This window comes from Diadema antillarum, unplaced genomic scaffold, assembly GCF_040938485.1.
Source record: "Diadema antillarum isolate AM-2024a unplaced genomic scaffold, OU_Dant_1.0 seq00002291_RagTag, whole genome shotgun sequence".
In the NCBI taxonomy this organism is placed as follows: domain Eukaryota; kingdom Metazoa; phylum Echinodermata; class Echinoidea; order Diadematoida; family Diadematidae; genus Diadema; species Diadema antillarum.
Window position 1 is genome coordinate 21,970 of NW_027272914.1, and position 21,589 is coordinate 43,558.

The 21,589-nt window shown below is 40.4% G+C and overlaps 1 protein-coding gene across 1 annotated transcript in view; it reads right to left on the bottom strand.

Annotated features, from left to right (window-relative positions):
• Nucleotides 1-415: 415 nt before the first annotated feature.
• Nucleotides 416-21,589, bottom strand: part of LOC139714481 (uncharacterized) — a 37,949-nt gene continuing 16,775 nt past the window's right edge. Inside the window, exons 4-5 of the mRNA XM_071626186.1 lie at nt 1,861-2,083; nt 416-1,419 (exon numbers count right to left, since the gene is read on the bottom strand). Of these exons, the coding sequence (XP_071482287.1) occupies nt 1,157-1,419; nt 1,861-2,083 (486 nt within the window). The 3' untranslated portion in view covers nt 416-1,156. The remainder of the gene's footprint in view (nt 1,420-1,860; nt 2,084-21,589) is intronic.

The window sequence follows — 21,589 nt, forward strand, 5'->3', positions numbered from 1 at the left end:
ATTATGAAAATTCAACAAATTTTCATTTCTTTAATGAAAAGCACACATTCCCTTGAATTCTTACTGATATATGCCCAGGGTAATGTCAAGTGCTCTTTCACTATGCTAGCAAAGTGAAAATATGTTGAATTTCCTTGATATTTTCTTTCACGACAGTGGTGTGAGAAAGCAGTGCGAAGAGTTGTTTGGGCCCTACTTCAGAAGTGACAAACCCTTGTCACATACCAAGTCTCATCACAAATGGACCAGAATGGCTGTTTGATATTAAAGTTCATCACCACTTAAGGCAGGTAGTATATATGTGCACCTTTTGCGCTGAACATCACAAGCTATGTTTGAGCTTTGTTCTGATGGAGAACACACGAGAACATTATCAGAATACAGCTCAACAAACATGATTGAGCAAGCCCTGTGAAAGCTACAGTTGTATCACTAAAGATTATAACCCACATTATGCCATTACAAACAAAGACACAAGTAAGTGTAATCCCTATGACTGCAGTGCTTGGCTCCACATCAGCCATACATTCAGTCTTGTCAGTAAATATTAATCAAAGAACGCCACGATCAGATTTGATTTTTAACACATTATAGAGAAATCAAAGTCGGTGTTAAAAAGAGGACCAATTAAAACCAAAGTCGGAGCTCAAACCTCCGAATGGAATGACGACCAACTTCATACACGGAGTCTCGCGGAATGAGTCTGTACTAGCAGACTTTTATTTGATTATTTGCTCCACAGTTCATCATGATTGTCCATAGATATGCCCTCTTCCACATTATCCCAATAGTTAGTGTGATGCTGCTGCTTCTGCTGCTGCTGGAAAGACCAATGGACTGTTAATCACTGATACTTTCTGTTGTATTTCCATCACGTGGATACACATCCCACCACATCGGGAGGTCACACACAACTCTACATCATTAAGTCTTTAGAGCCAATTACTTCAATGAATCTCTGTTCTTTTCTACATCCTCAAAAGCTTCCAGAGCTGTGCCACTGTGATTTTTAAAGAGAAATTTCGACCCAAACTATCAATAATCTCGACGGAGGCCTAATGCGAAAATGTCGAAACAGTTTTTGAAAGTCCAACAAAAGTGTGCTGCAGATGAAGTGGTGAAGGACAGATAGAGAGAGAGAATGTGTGAAAGAAACTCATGTACTCTGCGGCCCAGGGCTTCCGTTTGATGGTGGCGAGCTGTTTGAGGTAGGGTAATCCGCACTGGGCATCTGGCTGGACGCCGGGTGTAAGGAGTGCTGCTCTCCGGTCCCCGCTGGTGGGTTGGCCATTCCGGGGGTTATCTGATGGGCGGGGCTTGATGCGGATGGGGCGCTGCTACCGGTCTCCACTGGTATCGATGGGTGGTCGGGTGAGGGCGGGGCTATAGGCACAGAAGGAACCTCAGAGGCACTGCGACCTGACAGAGAAGATGCGATAAAATGTGAAATTAGATGTGCAACTGGATTATTTTAAACCTTGATGCATAACATACTGATCGCTTTGTTTCTGCCTTTCCTGAAACCCATTTTTCAGGATGTAGTAGTTTATGACACAACCAAGTGTTGATGAATTTTGTTACTCAATCTCCCAAAAAGGCATTAAGAGATTTCATGGATATTGACAAATATGTCCAGTGTATATTCTACAGTGGAACTTTTTTTCTACATTGATTGATAAAGATTTTGGTCTCAAATATTTTGTAAAACTTTGCGAAGTTACATATCTTTATATCCATTTACCCTTGAAAGAAGTGTGACATGTTACAACTGTTCTTTGGTGTATACATGAAAAACAAACATACTGAAAAAAAATCAAGATGGATATTTCTAGTAAAGACAACAAACTAGCATCTAATTACCCGTTTCTGTGGGAGTTGGATGGGTATAAGGAGGAGGTAGCTCTTCGTATTTAGGCAGCTTCCACTCGTTGGACCCTCCCCCTCCCCCAATGATTCCAGGGTACGGGGGCGGCTCGGGGAAAGCTCCGACCGGGGCGTTGCCCGTCATGATGTGGGGGTAAGCTGGCCGTTCCTCAAAGCCTTGGTTGTCTCCATGTTGCAGGGCATCAGCATGGGCCAAAATCTGAGATATTTGAGAAAAAAAACCAGATATATGCATTTATTGCAACAATAGCTAATGGCACAGGTTGATACAAATCTGAACTTCAGAACAAACATTGACAAGAGTCACTCGTAATGCTCACATACACATTGTATTGTATGGGTACGATTTATTCTTGTCAAATGGCTGTCTACACTACATTTTGTATCTGAGCTTAAACTTATAACAATTCAGACTAAGTAGCTCTGTACCAAACTCTGCCACCACAAAAACAGGAGGATAGTATTACTATTATTTGGTGAATGACCGGTGGCCAGTGTCAACTCTACTGGAGTAAGGTCTCTGTCCAGCGTGTAAAGAAAAAGGGAAAAAAGTTCTTGTGGTTTAGTGGTTTGTGCACACTACATTTAAACAGGTAGCCCGAGGGTTCAAGACCTGCAATGGCACTAGTGTCCTTGAGTTACACACAATATCCTCTACACCCTTCCTCTCTACCCAGGTGTATGAATGGATAAACAGTGGAGAGTAGAATGTTACTATTGTGCATTGTTCAATAACCCTTTGCCAGTCAGTCCGCAGCGCGAGCGAAAACGCACGTATTTATTCAAGTCGTATGCACGGCTGAGCGGTGCTTGCATACGTAATTAGCAGATACATGGTCATGAATAGATCCGTGTAGAACGAGTATTTCTCGTCAGTTTTCGACACTTTTAGTATCGACTGAAAGAGAAAACATAAGCAAATATGCTCATGATCAAAATAAACGGAAAAGAAGAATATAGAATATCAAAATCCCTCTCGAAGTTCGGTATTGTATTCAAAAATATTCCTTCACGTTTGACGCCAAAAAAATAACCTGAAATCTTTCATGCCCCTCTAAAATATGGTGAAGACTATGTCCGCTAAAGTACATAGTATCACAATAAGGGCACGTTTTCCCATCTTCATTTCAATACGGGTCAGGAACTAGCAAAATTCAGAGACATGTCTAGCGTCGAGTTTAAAAAGATTATCCTCGCATTCGCACCGGAATTCCGGGTCTGTGATTGGTCGAAATCTGTCGCAAGACGCGGCGTGTCGCATTGCGTAGTATCCATTGGCTGCTGACTCAGTGCTGTGAGTTTTAAATGTTAGGTTCCAGATTGTGATCGAATTTTCACTCTCTATACAAAACTTGAACTTTACACAGGAACCAATGATGTGTATGTGAGTGTGCACTTACAATGACCCTGAACAATGGACCTGGCTGTCACCTGTCCCGAGCTCTGCTGCAAGGCACATGAATGCTTAATCAATTATTCATGTGGATTGCCCCGAGCACTGCTAGTCTGAATTCTTGACACAGGGTGAAATGCATGCACGTGAAAGAAGTAAGCACATGTTTCCATGTGCTTGCACACACCACATTTCAGAATCAACAAAGACTAGCTGCGATAGTGGAATTCCTCATGAAACATTCCAATCCTGGCCATTGGTCCACGACCATTTTCTGGGTATCAACAATACATTCCACGCGTGTTCATTCACTACCCCACTTCCAGTAAGAAAACATAATTTGCCTTGTTTTCAACAGGAAAATTCACAACCTTAAAAATGGTGCCCCTCTTCGTTTTTTAATTGATCATACTCGCTCAAGTTTCACGATTGTGAAATCGAAGAAATTACGGAGATCTATTTTCAATACCAGTCAGGAACTAGCAAAACATCAAACTATGATCTAAAAGCTTCTTGAACATTGGCAAAATAATCGTTTACTTTGATGCTAAAATGGACTACTATATTGACATCAAAAATAGGGAAATTAGGTATCAAATTAATGAGCATAATCAGCTCTATAACTTAACTAACCATCCTGGGTCAAACAATGCACTGCGAAAGCTATGAAAGCTGTTGTTGCGACCTCTGCAAAAACTCTCGCAAAGTATCGCGAAATCTTGTCAGTCTCAAGGGCACAAACTGCGTAAACGTGATTCTGAATAAAATTGTCGCTCGTGCCTCATTATCGCACACGCTGCGGACTGACTGTTGCTTGTTTGCGTGCTGATTGGCACGGAAAAACCCACAGCATTGTAAACACTGTCCCTAGCACAGAAAGGGTTGAAGTGGCAGCCTGGCTGTGATTACTACAGAGACTCCAACCCCAAGCACCTGCCGATCTGGAGATTCTCTCGCCTGAAACCCCTAGCAAACGGGAGACTCCAAGCTGATGAGCACAAAGCGCGAAGTTCTTTGCGACCGGGGTCCAGCTCTAGGGTTCTAGACGCTCTCTCGTGCTATCTAAGGCTTATTTTTCAACATGCGATGGCAATTAGTAAGAAATCCTTTCCAACGGGAGACACGGAGCCAGGGCAGGTTTGATTCTAATGACAGGGCAATACAGCACCAAGAACACCACAGTTTTGTACAACCACTTTTCCTCGTATTAAAGAGTCATTGACATACAAATGAAATGGTGAATGGAACTGAACTCATTCAGGGCCACCATTTTAAAATGCCACTGACTTAGTGCACACTAGTTATCGGATTGCCAGTGTAAGCAAAAGAAAGAGCATCGCTTCAGAATTCAGAATGCACTTTTCAACTTTACAGTGACTGGAGGGCAATGTCGGGATGTGAAATTATATTGAGAGCAAAGACAGCCCACCAGGATGCGACTGGTACATGTTTGAAGTTCACTTCTATTAATGTACCTCAAAACTGTCACAGCAAATCTTTCTACACTTTCTCAGATATACTCGTGTCCCATTTAGACACCAAATACCACTAAATGTGAGTTTCCTCAACCAACCATTGCTCTAATTGCTTCAATATTCCTAGTCATATACCGTAAAAGCTGTTATTTTCGCATACAGATATTTCTGCAATAGAGGAGGTCACAGGCATTTTCGCAAGATGATGTTTTCACGGTATGACATCGAGGGTATCATAAAGTGCACGCCACTCTACTGTACATGGCAATGTGTTTGTGTGCCGTTAAATTTGCATCCCAAAAGTGATTTGCAAAATTTGTAAAAACGACACTTTTTGTAATTAGTAAACAAGCTACCATTAAACAGTCCTCCAGTAGTAAAGAGCATGTATTCATTCACCTGTTTATCTAAAAGGTTTGTGAGGAAGAACATACTTCAGTGTCCTTTTCATTCTTAAATGGCACTTCATGGATAGTGCATTATAAGATTTCAGACTGAAACAATGATTGTCAGTTGTTGTTGTTGTTGCTGTTGTTATTGTTATTACTCTTGGTTGTTGTAAGGTATGAGTGCATCACTGCGCAATCCTCCTGGTCCTTCGCATGACATTTCAAGATGGGACTTTAAAAGCTGTGCATAAGTAGCATGAGAGTATGTACACCTATGTCACAAAATTTACTTTGTATACACTTAAAGATGGAAATATGAATTAAGATTTCAATTTGTGAAATACATTTTTGGAGGGTTATAAATGGGATGTTTAATTGAGCAATCAAGGATATTGCTTCATTCTGTGATAATGTCAGGTTGTGTCACAAAACCACAAATCACAATTAATAAGCCTAAAGTGCTTGTCACCTTGGATAACGAATGTGTAATCCAGCTGTTCCTGCACAGCAAAGGAGAGGGTCTCAGAAATAACTTCCAAGTGGGAAGAACCAGGTAGTAGTTCTCATACTACAGACCATCTAAGTGGGTCTTGAGGGATTAAATATGAGTTCATGATACATCTGTAGTATCACTGAAACTATGGGTCAATAGCTTCAATTTTTTGCCAATCCAGAAGCTCCAAGACTCGCAAACTGTATGCTGCACGATTTCACCAATGCCTAAAATACTGCTCATGTGACATCACTTCACAGGAATATACTGTATATGGATATGAAGCTCTTCAAATACGGTTCAGCACAAGCAAGTTTGGTTGGAGAAGATCATTATTTCCATTAAACACTGATATTTTTCTATCATTTTATGGTTCTTTTTTTAAGAAGTAGTCTTTTAAAGCTTATTTTACAGAAATACACATTTGTAACATCAAACATTATGCTCCAATGTTCTGATTCAGGACAAAAAAAACCATCGTCAGATTGAAAATCACAGGACACATTTGGAGAGTGTTTGATGGGGAATGTACATGTATGTATAAATGTGTGAATTATGGAACATAAAGCTCCACGGAACACTGTAGTGTGCTGTTCACACGTAAAGCCAATCAAACAATCGAAGACATCCTTAACAACATGAACAACAAAGATAGATAAAATATTGGCAGAAGCACCACTGCTGAGCTTTTAGTGTCACTTGTTGAGGTTCATCCCCATCCAATTCTAGGAGCAGTAGACAGCGCATTTCCTGTTCCCAATTGGGCCGGTTAGTCTCGGCCATGGATTTCAGCCAAGAGATGTGCGTCAGGTCGACTATTTCGGGCACATTTCAGGCACACTTCTTCGGTTTAATCAACCAACTAATAGAAACATACAGTGTACAGTGCCATTGCCAGGCACAAACACACACACTCACAGTCACATCCCCCCCCCCCCAAAAAAAAAAAAAAAATCAACAACTGGGGATAAAATAAGAATACGATTGGCATCAGTATCAAACAATATCAGTAGTGGCGCAAATAGGTATGCCTAATATTTAGCTCAGCACCTGTCTAACATGCTTTGAAATGTCACGCAACATTGATCTGACATGGAGTATGTCCCCCACTTTGAGAAGGACAAAGGTCAGAAACTGTTTCCATTTCTTTTCATTTTTTTTTTTCGGGGGGGGGGGGATACCAGCTTTCCAGTGCAGATCTGGTGAACACAAGGAAACGACCCACAATAGGACAAAAAGATGGTCCATGGACGAGAAACAAAAACTGCACATCATAACACATATACTTTTACAAGCAGCTGCATAAATAGCAAGACAAAAAAAAAAGACAAAACAAAAACGTAAAACATCACTCAAAATGCACTACATATGTTCAAAAGAAAAAAAAAAGAATTTTTCTTTGATGCCAGTTTGAAATGTTGTACAGTCTTGACAATAAAGTTTGAGCTTCACTTTTAACAAAAAAAAAAAAAAATTCAGGGAGGCCAAGTTATTCCCTGTTTCCAATGTGCATTATTTACCCCCAGGACAATGATCTTTCAGAACACTTCAATGAGAAGATAACTTTGCCCAAAAATTGTTAAATTGAAAATTTTGGGGCAAACGTACTCAATGCTGGACTGATATCTACAGCATATACCAACATGTGAAGGTCAAATTATAAATGTTCACTGAAAATTTGTTGTTTTTCAAATGAATTGCCTGATATTGATTTTAAAAAAGATAATATCAGCCTTTAAATTCTATTGAACACTGTCTTTTATACCATGTCTAGACTTAGTGGTGAACATGCAAGTTACATGGACTGACGAGTACCGGTATGTGAGTTTTGTCAGTCCACCAAATGTACAAGTTTTGTACGTTCACCACTAAGTTTCTAGAGATAGAATATTCAATTTAATTCAATTCAATAGAATTCTTGTTCAATAGTTATCAGCATCTCATAAAAACAGAAAGAAAGAAAATCTACATTGACCTTTGGCATTGAACCTTTTGAGGTCATGCCAGGTGATTGCTAAAAGCAAAATTACCTGCCTGCGATATGTATTCACCCTGCTGTGCCATGAAAATGAAAATAGCATACTAATCACCCCGTATTGGAGCCAGAGATGGTGCAGTTTACAAATGGTGATTAGGACTGCTTTGGTACTCTGTCATCAGCGTGCGGAAAGAGTCACTTAAAAGAGTATACTTCAAGGATGCGGTATTTGGTACTTGATGTATGAGGCAAACATTTTTGCAATGAGGTCATTGACTAATAACACATAAGACATCATAAAGAAGATGGTGAGCAAAAGAGATAGAGAAAAGGACACAAAAACATGAAAGACAGATGAGAGAAGAGAGAGAACGAGAACAAGAAGAAAGGAAACACTGCCAACAGCATCACTAGCTTGTTTTCACACCAGTCAAGAAACGTAATTGCAATGCTGAATTAGTTACGATTGCAATCGCAATTAGGATTATTGTCCACACACGCAACCGAGGAAGGCTTCCGGGATATTGTGGTTTTTATTTTTCGGAGGGAGAGAAGAGGTGTGGCTTCTTTCTGAGTACCCATTAATTGCTTTTGAGCGGTATTGTAGCGCACGCTTTGACTGCAGTGCAGGCACTTCTGGGGGGCATTTCATGAAGCATTTTTGTCCGACAACTTGTCGGACAAATTTGCTCCTAACCAATCAGATGCAAGGATTTCAGTAGCTTTTAACATTTCGTCTGACAAAATGCTTCATGAAATGCCCCCCAGGAGCGTGATTTTTCTGCGGAAGTGGTTGTAAGGTCACTGTAAGCTCTGCCCCAAAAACATGATTTGTGGGTCAAACAATACACACGACTGTTACAACAAAAACGTGATTCTGGAGAATTGTGATTCGAAAACCCTTTCAGACCGTCATTTGAATCACGCATGGAATTAAGATTCAAATCACTCTCCACGATTCCAGTTTGCATAAACATGGCCAAAATGCATCATTTGAAAGATATTATTGATGCGTCATTTGAATAACGATTCTAGTGATGCATCATTTGAATCATGATTCCAGCGATGCGTCATGAGAATCGTGATTCAAATTACGCACTCTCGGTACGTGTGAAAACGGCTACCATGAGGAAGTGGGAAAACAGGGATCAACCAATAAAAGACAGCTTCTGGTAACAGGTATGACTAATCACTGCACGATGACACTTTTGTGATGTCACACAGAAAGTGCAAATATGAGACTGCATAATGTTTACAGAGCTAAACCAGTATATTATCAAAAGGCGTAGATATTATGTTCATTTCTCATGTTATTCGCGTGTTAGCCAGCAGACATTATGTGAGTTTATTTTGTCGGGTCACTGGTATAGACTGCACTCCTTTGCATGCATGCTTGCACTGAAACATTGTACAACTTGCACAAACTACTGAAAGAATGATACCAATGAAATCGTTGCCTGTCTGACAGAAAGGGCTCTAAGGCTTGCATGCTCTAAAACTTGCTATGGCAGGACCCCAAGGCACGCATGCTCTGCCCATATGAAGCTTACTAGGGCCCTTCGCCTGGGCAGATGACGAAATGTTAGACAGAAAGATCCGTCTGTCTCGAGGAGTCCTTCATTTTTTTGACGCTATTGCTCTCCTCCGTAAACAGACGGAAGTTGGTAGCATACATCGCTGTGGGGATGGTCTTAACCACTGTCTCTATGGAAAATTGGGTGAGGTACCTCACCCTTCTCGATTTTGTCTAATTCACAACCCTAGGTCGGCAAATTTAAGCTTGTATAGCAAAATCAACATTTCAAGAATGCACTACTCTCACCAGATTAATGAATAATCCAACATTTTGGTAGAATTTTCATGACTAAAGATGCAACTACCAGCCCGTCGATATGGTCTTAACAGCTCTTCAACATAAAAATCTGTTAGCCAATCACATGCGAGGTAGTTTCTATGTGTTTTTTTATAAAAACACATACCTCGCATGTGATTGGCTAACAGATTCAAAATGGCGACTTACAGCTAGTGAGCGAACGGCGATGTTTCGATATGGATAAAATTTCTGCGTTATAACCTAGTTACTGTAAGTATTTCGATTGCACAAAGTGAGAAATTTACCCCAAATATTGCTGCATAATGTGTCATCTTATGTCAAACTTGTTTGAATGTAAAAAAGCTGTCTGAAATTTGGTTTATCGTAACGTTTGATCTGTGCGCAACTGCTGGCAGCGCATCCCCACAGGAGCCAGCATCATTGCCTTCGGTCTGTATATTAAAGGACAAGTCCACCTTCATATACATATTAAAGGATTAAGAGAATGCAGCAATATTAGTAGAACACATCGGTGAAAGTTTGAGGAAAATTGGACAATCCGTTCAAAAGTTACGAATATTTTAAGTATCTGGGCAGTCACTGCTGGAAGAGAAGACTACTGCAGTGTATGATGTCACATGTGTACAACTATATAAGGAAAATAAAAAGAGAATTTCACAAAACTTTACTTTTTGAATAAAGCGCACAGTTCATTGACTTGCTACTGATGTATGTTAAGGGTAATATTATTCCCCCGGCCTTCTGAAAGAGAGAAGTTGAGTGTTCTTTTGTTACGCGAGAAAAATGGAAATATGTTGACTTTTCTTTATTCTTTCTTTATATCGTTGTACTCATGTGACATCACAAACTATAGTAGTCTTTTATCCAGCCGTGACTGAGCAGAAACTTCAAAAATTCATAACTTTTTAACGGATTTTCCTCAAACTCTCACTGATGTGTTCTACTAATATTGCTGCATTCACTCAACTCACATGTCTATGAAGGTGAACTTGTCCTTTAAGGAGGGGATCCGTAAAGCCAGAGCTAGTCTACGCAGAACATTTCCCCGACGACCAGATACAGACCGCTCTTTCGGTCAAACGAAATGTATACTCTAGAGAGATACAGAAATAGTCTGACACATCATTACATGATAGAACTTAGAAGCAAGATTTATGCTTTTAAAGACAGCCAATCCCTTTTGCATGCAAATTTTTGAAAAATTGGTGAGAACACGTAAGTATTGAAGAAAACACTATTTGGAAACCTGTAAATTTTGAACTCAAGAGGGTCTTTATTTGTTTAGTTAAATTGACCGTTAAGATTTGAATAATTTTTGCGTACTACGCAAAAATTACATACTAGTATCTAAATACTAGTCTAGTTTTACAGAACTGTGTGATGCACTTAGTTGTACATGTAGTTCATGTAAGTGGTGTGTTGTTATTTGCCATTGATAACAAAGTAAGAGAAGCTAGTGAATTCTTCTTTTCTGACAGCTTTAACATGCATATCTGTTGTTCAAAGTATAAGTATCATATTACAACCACAGGAGGATTAGAAATATAGCTGTGCCTAGTACACAGAATACGTTACGGTGAGCGTTTGGTGCATTATTTGAATTTTAACGGCTAACAACCTTCAAATATCACAGAAATGTTATAGATTTACAATAGTCTTGTCATTCTGGTGGAATATATCATGTTCTGTGCTATTTGGGAAGGAATGCAAAAGGGAAGGTGTCACAAATGTACACACTAGTAGTTATGTACATATGTATGATGTACTGTATGCATGGCTGTTTTAATGTGTATGTACACAGGTTGACCAGATTCATGGAGAACATTCTACATGGTATAGATATAGTACATACAGGCTGACCAGATCAGTGGAGAATTTTCTAGGTGGTATACAATGTAGATATACAGTACATGCATGTAACAGGAAATACATTATAGCTCACTCAATCCAGAATGATTTCACCCATTCCAGAATGTTCTGGGAAGTGCTAACATATTTGGCTGAGTGAGGCACTGTCCCTGTAGCCCAATGTGATTGGTAGTTATTCTTGGCAATGATGTTTTGTACATAGATAGGCAGTGAGTCATCCAGGTTTCCTGGAACTTGGACTGGCTAGTATGTTGGAGAGAGTTATAGAATGTGCTAGAAGGGGGTGAATGGATAGTATATAAGCTAGAGAAATTCTGCAGTAGGCAGAGTACCCAACACCTCTGCTCTGAGAGTTACGTCACTTCTGGCTCTGAAGCGACTTGTTATAGTCAGTCCTGTGTTATCTGCTGACCTATTATGTTTGTGGAGATAAGGCCTGGGAGACATTTTGCCTGCAGAGAATTAATGTGCCTTCATTGGACTCCATATTTTAATGTCAATCGACATTGCTACGGCAAAGCTGTGACGGGCTGGATTCCTCGCTGGACACTATAAAGTGAATCATCATTCAACGCATCGACTGGACGTGATCGTTGGATTCTGCACATTTCGCTGTGAACATTATACCGTGGACTATCGTAACCTGCGCCTCTGGAGTTACGTCGGAGGAATCATTCATCCGTGCGTCAAGGATCATTCGTCTGTGCATCTAACATCGTATTTGGACACTTTCAAAGGATTATTTAATACGTGTAAGTGATTCCACTACCGATTTATAACTGTTTCTATTGATCATTGTTGTACTGATGTGACGCTGATTACCAGTCTGTACCCACAATATCACTGTTAATAAACCGCCTGAACATCAGTTGATTGTTTCTTTTGTGCGATCATTCTCAGAGCGATTTTGGTCGTAACAAAATTGGGGGCTTGTGTCCGAGAATTGAATTTAAAGCCAAAACTTAGAATTTGGAACGTTCCGGAAGCCAGAATATTGGTACAGACAAAATACCAGTTGAGTTGATTGTTCAATTGTATATTGTGTGTAATACATTGTGACAATGTCAATCAGTACAATGGATGTTCAGGCATTTGTTCAGAGGACAGATTTGTCCCTCAAAGATTTGCAAAGGTTACGCAAATGTGATTTGACTGCTATTGCACAGCATTTAAGTGTAGATGTTCCACAAGGTGTAAGAAAGGCAGAGATTCTTGACTTAGTAGCTGGTCACATGGAGCTCAAAGAAGAATTTGACACTCCAGATCAAGCTCAAATTTCTGATCAAACACGGCTTGAACTTGCTAGATTGGAAATGGAGAAAGAGAAGATGAGATTAGAAATGAAGGAAAGAATAGAAATGAAGAGAATTGAAAAGGAAATGGAGCAACAACTGAAATTGCGTGAGATGGAATTGACTCATGCACAGACTGTTGGAAATCGTGAAAGGGCTCCCTCTGAATTTGATTTGGCCAAGAACATTCGATTGGTGCCAAAGTTTGAAGAAAACAGAGTTGATGCATATTTTGTGTCATTTGAGAAGGTGGCTAACAGTTTGAACTGGCCACAGGAATTTTGGCCCTTGCTCCTGCAAAGTGTGTTTGTCGGCAAAGCAGCCGATGTGTACTCATCTCTCTCTGAAGAGCAATCACGTGACTATGCTACAGTCAAGAAAGCAGTGTTGAATGCTTATGAGTTGGTGCCAGAGGCGTACAGACATAAGTTCAGAAATTCGTACCGTAAACCAGGCCAGACACATGTTGAGTTTGCTCGTGAAAAAGAAATGATGTTTGATAGGTGGTACAGGTCCCTGAAAGTGGATCAGGACTTTGATAACCTACGTGAGGTTGTTCTCTTGGAAGAATTCAAAAAGAGTGTTGCTTTCAGTGTGAGGTCGCATTTGGATGATCACAAAGTGACAAGTTTGCATAAAGCAGCCTTGATGGCTGATGAGTATGAGCTGACCCACAGAAATGACAACAGACCACCTTTTAGGAATTTCTCTGGAAATAAGAGAGACAAAAATCAGTCGAGCAATCCAAAGAATGCTGGTCCTGAAAAAGGCACGAGTTCTGAAACTTCATCGGCACCAAAGCCTCAATCTGACAAAGGGTCCAGTACAAGTGCAAATGTCATCAAATGTTTTCACTGTAACAAGACAGGGCATGTAAAGTCACAGTGTTGGAAGTTGCAAAACAAAACAAAGAAGGACTTGGGATTTGTCATGTCAAAAAGTGTCCTACCAGAAAACAGTGTCCCGTTCAGTGAAACACAGGCCATTGAAAGTCAGTCTCCCAAATTCAAAGATAGGCTGAAGCAGGTGGATGAGAGCTATCGTAGCTTTTTGTTTGATGGTGAGGTGACCCCATGTACTTCTGGTGAGGCAGGTAAGCCAGTGGTCATCCTGCGGGATACGGGGGCCTCTCAGTCATTGATGGTGGATGGTGGTATGACTTTTCCACCAGATAGTGCAGTGAATGCAAAAGTCTTGATTCAGACTGTTGATGGCAGTTATATGTCAGTGCCACTGTATAGAGTGGATTTGAAGTGTGACCTAGTTTCTGGTCCTGTTACTGTTGGAGTTGTTCCTGAGTTGCCCATGGCAGGCATTGATTTCCTGTTGGGGAATGACTTGGCTGGGGACAAGGTGGTTGCGTCTCCAGTTGTTTCGGAGAAACCAGTGGTGGTTGCTGAAACTGAGCAGTTGCAGGAGGAATTTCCTGGGATTTTCCCAGATTGTGTTGTGACTAGGTCTCAGGCTCGTAGAGCTGTTCAAGATGATGCGGATTCTGTTGATGTGGAGGAGAATTCCGGTGTTTGGTTGGCAGAAACCTTTTTCAAGGATTTGAATGATGGGGTTGCTGTATTAGGCTCCAAGGCTAACAGTGATGGGCTGTTTAGCAAGTCTTCCTTGGTTGAAGCACAGCAGGCAGACTCTGAGTTGAAAGGCTTGTCTCAGACGGCGTGTTCTGAGGCTGAGGCTGAAAAGGTCCCTGAGTGCTATTATGTCAAAGATGGCATTTTGATGAGGAAGTGGAGACCTCCCCATAGGCCAGCTGATGAGGATTGGACGGTGGTCCGTCAAGTTGTTGTCCCTCCTAGTTACCGCGGTGAGATCTTGAGGATTGCTCACGAGTTACCTGTTGGCGGCCATTTAGGCGTCAGAAAGACAAAGGATCGGATCATGAGGCATTTTTATTGGCCAGGGTTGAATGTGGATGTGGCTGAGTTTTGCAAGACTTGTCACACATGTCAGGTGGCTGGTAAACCACAGCATTCAGTGAAGCCGGCGCCATTGATTCCGATACCTGCGTTTGAAGAACCATTCAGTCGGGTTCTAGTTGACTGTGTTGGACCTTTGCCTAGGACTAGGTCGGGTCACAAGTACCTCTTGACAATCATGGATATGTCTACACGGTTTCCAGAGGCTATCCCATTGCGAAATATCACTGCTAAGACTGTGGTAGATGCTCTAGTGCAGTTTTTCACTAGGTATGGGTTGCCCAAGGAAGTGCAGTCTGACCAAGGGTCAAATTTCATGTCAGGCATATTTCAAGAGGTGATGTATCGTTTGGGTGTGAAGCAGCTGAAGTCGTCAGCTTATCATCCCCAATCCCAAGGTGCGTTGGAGCGCTACCACCAGACCCTAAAGACAATGATTAGGGCATTTTGTGAGGAGTATCCCGAGGATTGGGATAAGGGCATCCCTTTCCTGCTGTTTGCAACGAGGGACTCCCCAAATGAGTCGACGGGTTTCAGCCCATTTGAGTTGGTGTACGGTCATGAAGTTAGGGGCCCACTGAAGCTCATCAAAGAGAAATTCATGACTGAGGATGATGAGGTCCACCTACTTGACTACGTGTCAAAGTTTCGTGAAAGGCTTTCAAAGGCTTGTGAGGTAGCTAGGGAACACTTGAAAGTGTCGCAAGACTCTATGAAGAGAAAGGCAGACAAAAATGCCAAAGCCTGAACTTTCAACCCAGGTGACAAAGTTCTTGTACTGCTGCCCATACAAGGTGAACCACTGAAAGCCAAGTTCAGTGGCCCATGCTGTGTCAAAAAGAAACTCAATGATGTGAACTATGTGATCAGTACGCCAGATAGACGAAAAGATCAGAGGGTGTGTCATGTAAACATGCTGAAAGAGTACTATGAGAGAAAGGCTAGTCAGCCGGTAGGCGTAGCTCAGGTGGTAGTAGAAGAAGTAGATGAAGAGGGAGAAGCTCAAGATGAGAATGGAAGTGAGCCCTCTAGTGCCAGGTTGTCTAACTCAGAGATGTTAGGGAAAGTAGATCAGGCACTGAACTACCTACCTGAAAATCAGAGGAAAGATGTGACTAGTCTGTTACATGAGTACAAAGAACTGTGTAAAGACAAACCAGGCTGCACCCCTCTGGCTGTACATGATGTTGATGTAGGAAATGCTGACCCTATCAAGCAAAACCCTTACAGGTTAAACCCGAGCAAACTGCAAAAAGTAAGGGAAGAGGTTCAATACATGCTAGACAATGACATAATAGAACCTAGTAAAAGCAGTTGGAGCTCCCCAATCGTCATGGTGCCCAAACCGGATGGGTCTCAAAGATTCTGTATTGATTACCGCAAGGTAAACGCCGTGACAAAAACAGATTCTTTCCCCATTCCCAGACTAGAAGACTGCATTGACAGGGTCGGAAATTCTGCATATGTCAGTAAAATAGACCTTCTAAAGGGATACTGGCAAGTGCCCTTGACCGACAAAGCCAGAGAGATTTCTGCCTTTGCTACACCAGATGGCTTGTTCAAATGCAAAGTAATGCCATTCGGCATGAGAAATGCTCCGGCCACCTTCCAACGGCTGACGAACCAAATCATTGCCGGACTTGACAATTGTGTAGTATACATTGATGACATCCTAGTGTACAGTGACACGTGGGAGGAGCACATTACACACTTGCGGCAACTTTTTGATCGACTCAGGGAGGCCGGATTGGTGATTAATCTGGCAAAGAGTGAATTTGCAAAGGCCAAAGTGGTGTATCTCGGGCATGTAGTCGGTCAGGGACAAGTATTGCCAAGAGAAGCCAAGGTAGAGGCTATACTAGGCTTTCCCATCCCCCAATCCAAGAAGGAGTTGCTCAGATTTCTGGGCATGGCTGGTTTCTACAGGAAATTTGTACCGAATTTCAGCACTGTAGTCACCTCCCTAACAAACCTGCTGAAGGGCAAGGCGAAGTACATGTGGACTGATGAGTGTCAAAGAGCCTTCGAGAAACTAAAGGCAGTCCTTGCTAATGAGCCTGTTTTGGCAGCTCCTGACTTCGCAAAGCCATTCAAGGTGGCAATAGATGCTAGCGATGTAGGAGTGGGAGCGGTTTTGCTCCAAGAAGATGAAGAAGGCACTGAACGGCCAGTTAGCTACTTCTCCAAAAAACTGAATGCATACCAGAAGAAGTACTCCACAATTGAGAAGGAGGCTCTGAGTCTCATCCTTGCCCTCCAGCAATACGAAGGGTACTTGACAAATAGCAAAGGGGAGATCACGGTCTATACTGACCACAACCCCTTGGTCTTTTTAGACCGGTTCAAAATGAAGAACAACAGGTTGTTCAGATGGAGCATGATGATGTAGCCATATGCACTCAAAATCAAACATGTGGCAGGCAAGAACAATGTAATTGCCGACGCTCTGTCAAGAGTGTAACATGAAGAGAGTATCAAAGGTGAAAAGTTTTCACCGTATATCATTTCCAGTGTATGTGTTTAGCATATTCATTAATGTGTGCAAAACAGTTTGATATGATTGTATAAGCTCTGAGAATCCAAGCAATATTATTGTAAATGGTATCCATGAAAAGATAACATGGAATTAATACAGCTATCCAAAAGGCATGTGATAGTATGTGATTATTGTAGCTTGACTTGGATTTTACCTCACATTCATTGTAAATAATAATGAGAAATTGTGAAGGTAAAAGAAACCCTTGCTACGGCAAGGCTTTCTTTTTCCCATGGGGGATGGTGTCACAAATGTACACACTAGTAGTTATGTACATATGTATGATGTACTGTATGCATGGCTGTTTTAATGTGTATGTACACAGGTTGACCAGATTCATGGAGAACATTCTACATGGTATAGATATAGTACATACAGGCTGACCAGATCAGTGGAGAATTTTCTAGGTGGTATACAATGTAGATATACAGTACATGCATGTAACAGGAAATACATTATAGCTCACTCAATCCAGAATGATTTCACCCATTCCAGAATGTTCTGGGAAGTGCTAACATATTTGGCTGAGTGAGGCACTGTCCCTGTAGCCCAATGTGATTGGTAGTTATTCTTGGCAATGATGTTTTGTACATAGATAGGCAGTGAGTCATCCAGGTTTCCTGGAACTTGGACTGGCTAGTATGTTGGAGAGAGTTATAGAATGTGCTAGAAGGGGGTGAATGGATAGTATATAAGCTAGAGAAATTCTGCAGTAGGCAGAGTACCCAACACCTCTGCTCTGAGAGTTACGTCACTTCTGGCTCTGAAGCGACTTGTTATAGTCAGTCCTGTGTTATCTGCTGACCTATTATGTTTGTGGAGATAAGGCCTGGGAGACATTTTGCCTGCAGAGAATTAATGTGCCTTCATTGGACTCCATATTTTAATGTCAATCGACATTGCTACGGCAAAGCTGTGACGGGCTGGATTCCTCGCTGGACACTATAAAGTGAATCATCATTCAACGCATCGACTGGACGTGATCGTTGGATTCTGCACATTTCGCTGTGAACATTATACCGTGGACTATCGTAACCTGCGCCTCTGGAGTTACGTCGGAGGAATCATTCATCCGTGCGTCAAGGATCATTCGTCTGTGCATCTAACATCGTATTTGGACACTTTCAAAGGATTATTTAATACGTGTAAGTGATTCCACTACCGATTTATAACTGTTTCTATTGATCATTGTTGTACTGATGTGACGCTGATTACCAGTCTGTACCCACAATATCACTGTTAATAAACCGCCTGAACATCAGTTGATTGTTTCTTTTGTGCGATCATTCTCAGAGTGATTTTGGTCGTAACAAAATGCCATCTTCCAGTGACTACCAGTATACAGATGGAACACATGAGCAGGTACAGTGTAGTTTTAATGCAAATGGTGGTATAAGAAGCAAAAGATACAACTGTACATTGTACTTCCACTCATGCACTGCATGCACACATAGACATCCTTGTGCTAACATTGTATGCAATCAAACCTTTTAACAACCCACCATTAAACACAGTTGGAAAACTGATCTCATTTTACATATAAATACAGTGTGCAAACAACTAAATCATTGTATTCAGACTCGTGTCACAACTCGTAACCCAACAAAACATGCCAGTAATTGAATGTTGAGCTAATGAAGAGTAAATCTCAAAATTGACAATTCGATTTAATAGTCAATAATCATTCTGGTTCACAACTGACTGCATTTGGTTCGACCACAGATTGCTCAGTTTCATGCAGCAGGTAAGAAGGATGAACCTCACAGGTCTTAGATTTTAAAAGCAAAATACAGTGCACTCTCATTTGTTAAACAATGAAGTAAAAATTTAGGTCCCAAAATTACCTTCGATACAATATCTTTATACATTTTATTGTTCGGCTATTTATAATGAAATTTTGATATTTAACAGGAGAAAACTGCATGTCCCAAGGACTTTGTTACAACGCAGAAATGAGATGATGCTTTATTAGCAGGTACTATATGATGAGAAATATTCATCAAAGTCTGAATATGATGAAAAATATTCAGAGTCTGAGAGCTACAATTTGTAATGTGCTGCCACACAATAGTATGGGCAATGGTATCACAACTGCACAAATGTATTGTTATTCAAATTCATGATTTTCTTCCGTCGAGATGTTTTCATTGCAACTGATTGACAAATTGCCCTACATCGACATACTGAGTAATTATCATGGCTACTACTAAAACACTGATCAATTCAGTGCTTATTTTACGTTGACGTAGGGCAATTTATCAATCAGTATAAATGTATGTGGCAACCTATCATTCCACGACAAAGATTGCGACATGTCCAGTGGTACGCTGATTCCAAGACCATGCAATTGTAGATCAGATGACCATCAGCATGACAGGACATTATATCATTAATTTGGCACTTGCTGGGTCAGTGATACTTTTGCAAGTCTGAAGTACTCAAAACTTTCATTTTGGTAATACTGCTTGGAAGGATATCATCTTGGCTTCCTCTTTGTCCAGGATGTGTGCGGACATACAAGTACATTGTACAATGTATGGTATAGATCACAAATGAATTGTCCTAGCAGAATCAATGCTGTACTGTACTATTTTCACTTTCAAACGACAAAGTCTGCCAATTTCGAGTGCCCATTAAACGCTACTGCTACATTCAACAACTTCCAACAAAACTATAGGGGGGGGGGGGAGGACTTCCTGAATAAATGTCATGTTTAGCTATGTAGCTAGATTGGATAAAGACCTCTTTGTTGTTTCCCAGCCATACATGTAATTATAAACCTAAACCACAATGCAGGCTTTTTCAGGCAAGAACATTGGTGTATCTGGTTTTAGTGGAAAGCACAGATCCTGTCCAGTACATCCGATAGGGCAGAGTGGGTGAAGTCATTCATAAAGGGAATAAAACCAGGGGGTATTTTGAGTTTCCCCTATTTTTTTCATACTGCAAAACATTCAATTGATAGCTCTCAGTTGAGAAGAGGAAAATCTAGGGTTTTCCCTTCTGGCAAGTCATCAAAAGCCTGCCTGTCTGTCTGTGGTTTCTTTGTAAAGGAACTCGGCTTTTCTTCGAGAGCAACGTTCCCCAGAAATCCAGCTGAAAACTCCTTTTTCAACAAGCACACAGTGTCTGCCAACACCCATTGTATTGTATAAATAGACTGGAGTACCTCATACACTTTGTATGCGGGGTATTTACACAATGTACACTGTATTTGTAGCTCACGTCATACAATGTATGAAATAAAAATGGGCAAGTTTTGATTTTTTTACTTTGTGCATATGATTTAAACTGTACATGTACCATAGCACAAGGTGCAATATGTACCAATTTAAAGCTAGAACAATTATGAAATGATGATGATGATTAAAGTTCAATCCTATCAATGTATTTGCATGAAAAATGAATCATGGTAACAAATGGTACATGCACATGTAGGATATTTGAAAATTCATTTTCTTTTTTTTTTACCCCCAGAATTTCAAATGCAAGTGAGCAACCTACGGTATTAGGACAAAAAGTCTAAGGGACATGTTCCTTTCTTTTCTTGGACTGTACATTAGGAATTTCATTTGTCAGCTAAAAAATCAATATACCTACACATGTACATAGATTATGCACATGGGAATGTATCAAAACTTCCATTTGATGTCCCAAGTATCCTAATACAATGTACTTTTCAAACACAATTATTATCATCAATTTAAAATGACTCACTGTATATAGTTGAAATATTTCAAAGTTCTATCATACAAGCTGGGCATGTCTGAAACATAAAAATAGCATGTCTAGCTAATTAATCAAGAAATAAATCAAAAGTTATTTTCAGTATTACATGTAGCACATGTGGAATAATATGACAGTAATGCATGCAATACCAATATACCATGCACACTTTTGTACAGATCATCTACAGTGTATTACTTTATTGTTCTCCATGATGATGACTTATTAACAAACATCACTGCAGTTATCAGTGGGAAATATGATGTCAGGTAAACTTTTGCCTTTGAACACAACTTAATTTTAAAAAGAACTCAGAACTATGAACAAAAGAAAAGAACATGCACATTACTTTTTATTTTCTTTTTTTGATAATTGCTTCCAGTCATGATAGACAGAAATTTGAAGAAAAGATACAATATACTAGCTGAGACAAAGGAATAAATAATGAATTAATAGACAATATACACATTTTTTTATCCTGTATTATGATAAAGAGCTAAGTAAATAGTGGCTTAAAACAAATTAATAAACAAATTACAAAATAAATCACAGTCAACTGTACTTCAACTTCATTACATTTTGTCCAATAGAAATAAAATGTTCACTAATTTTGTTTGTCTCATTTTACTCATTTAAATACAAGTCTATGTGTACTTGGAAAATGGAGTTTAATAGTTGTGCATGTGCATGGTGTCTTGTGAATTATGTGCTGTGCTGTGTTATGTGTATCATGTGTGTGGTGTGTGTGTGTTTGTGTAGTGACGGGAGGAGGGGTGATTATTGTCAGTAACA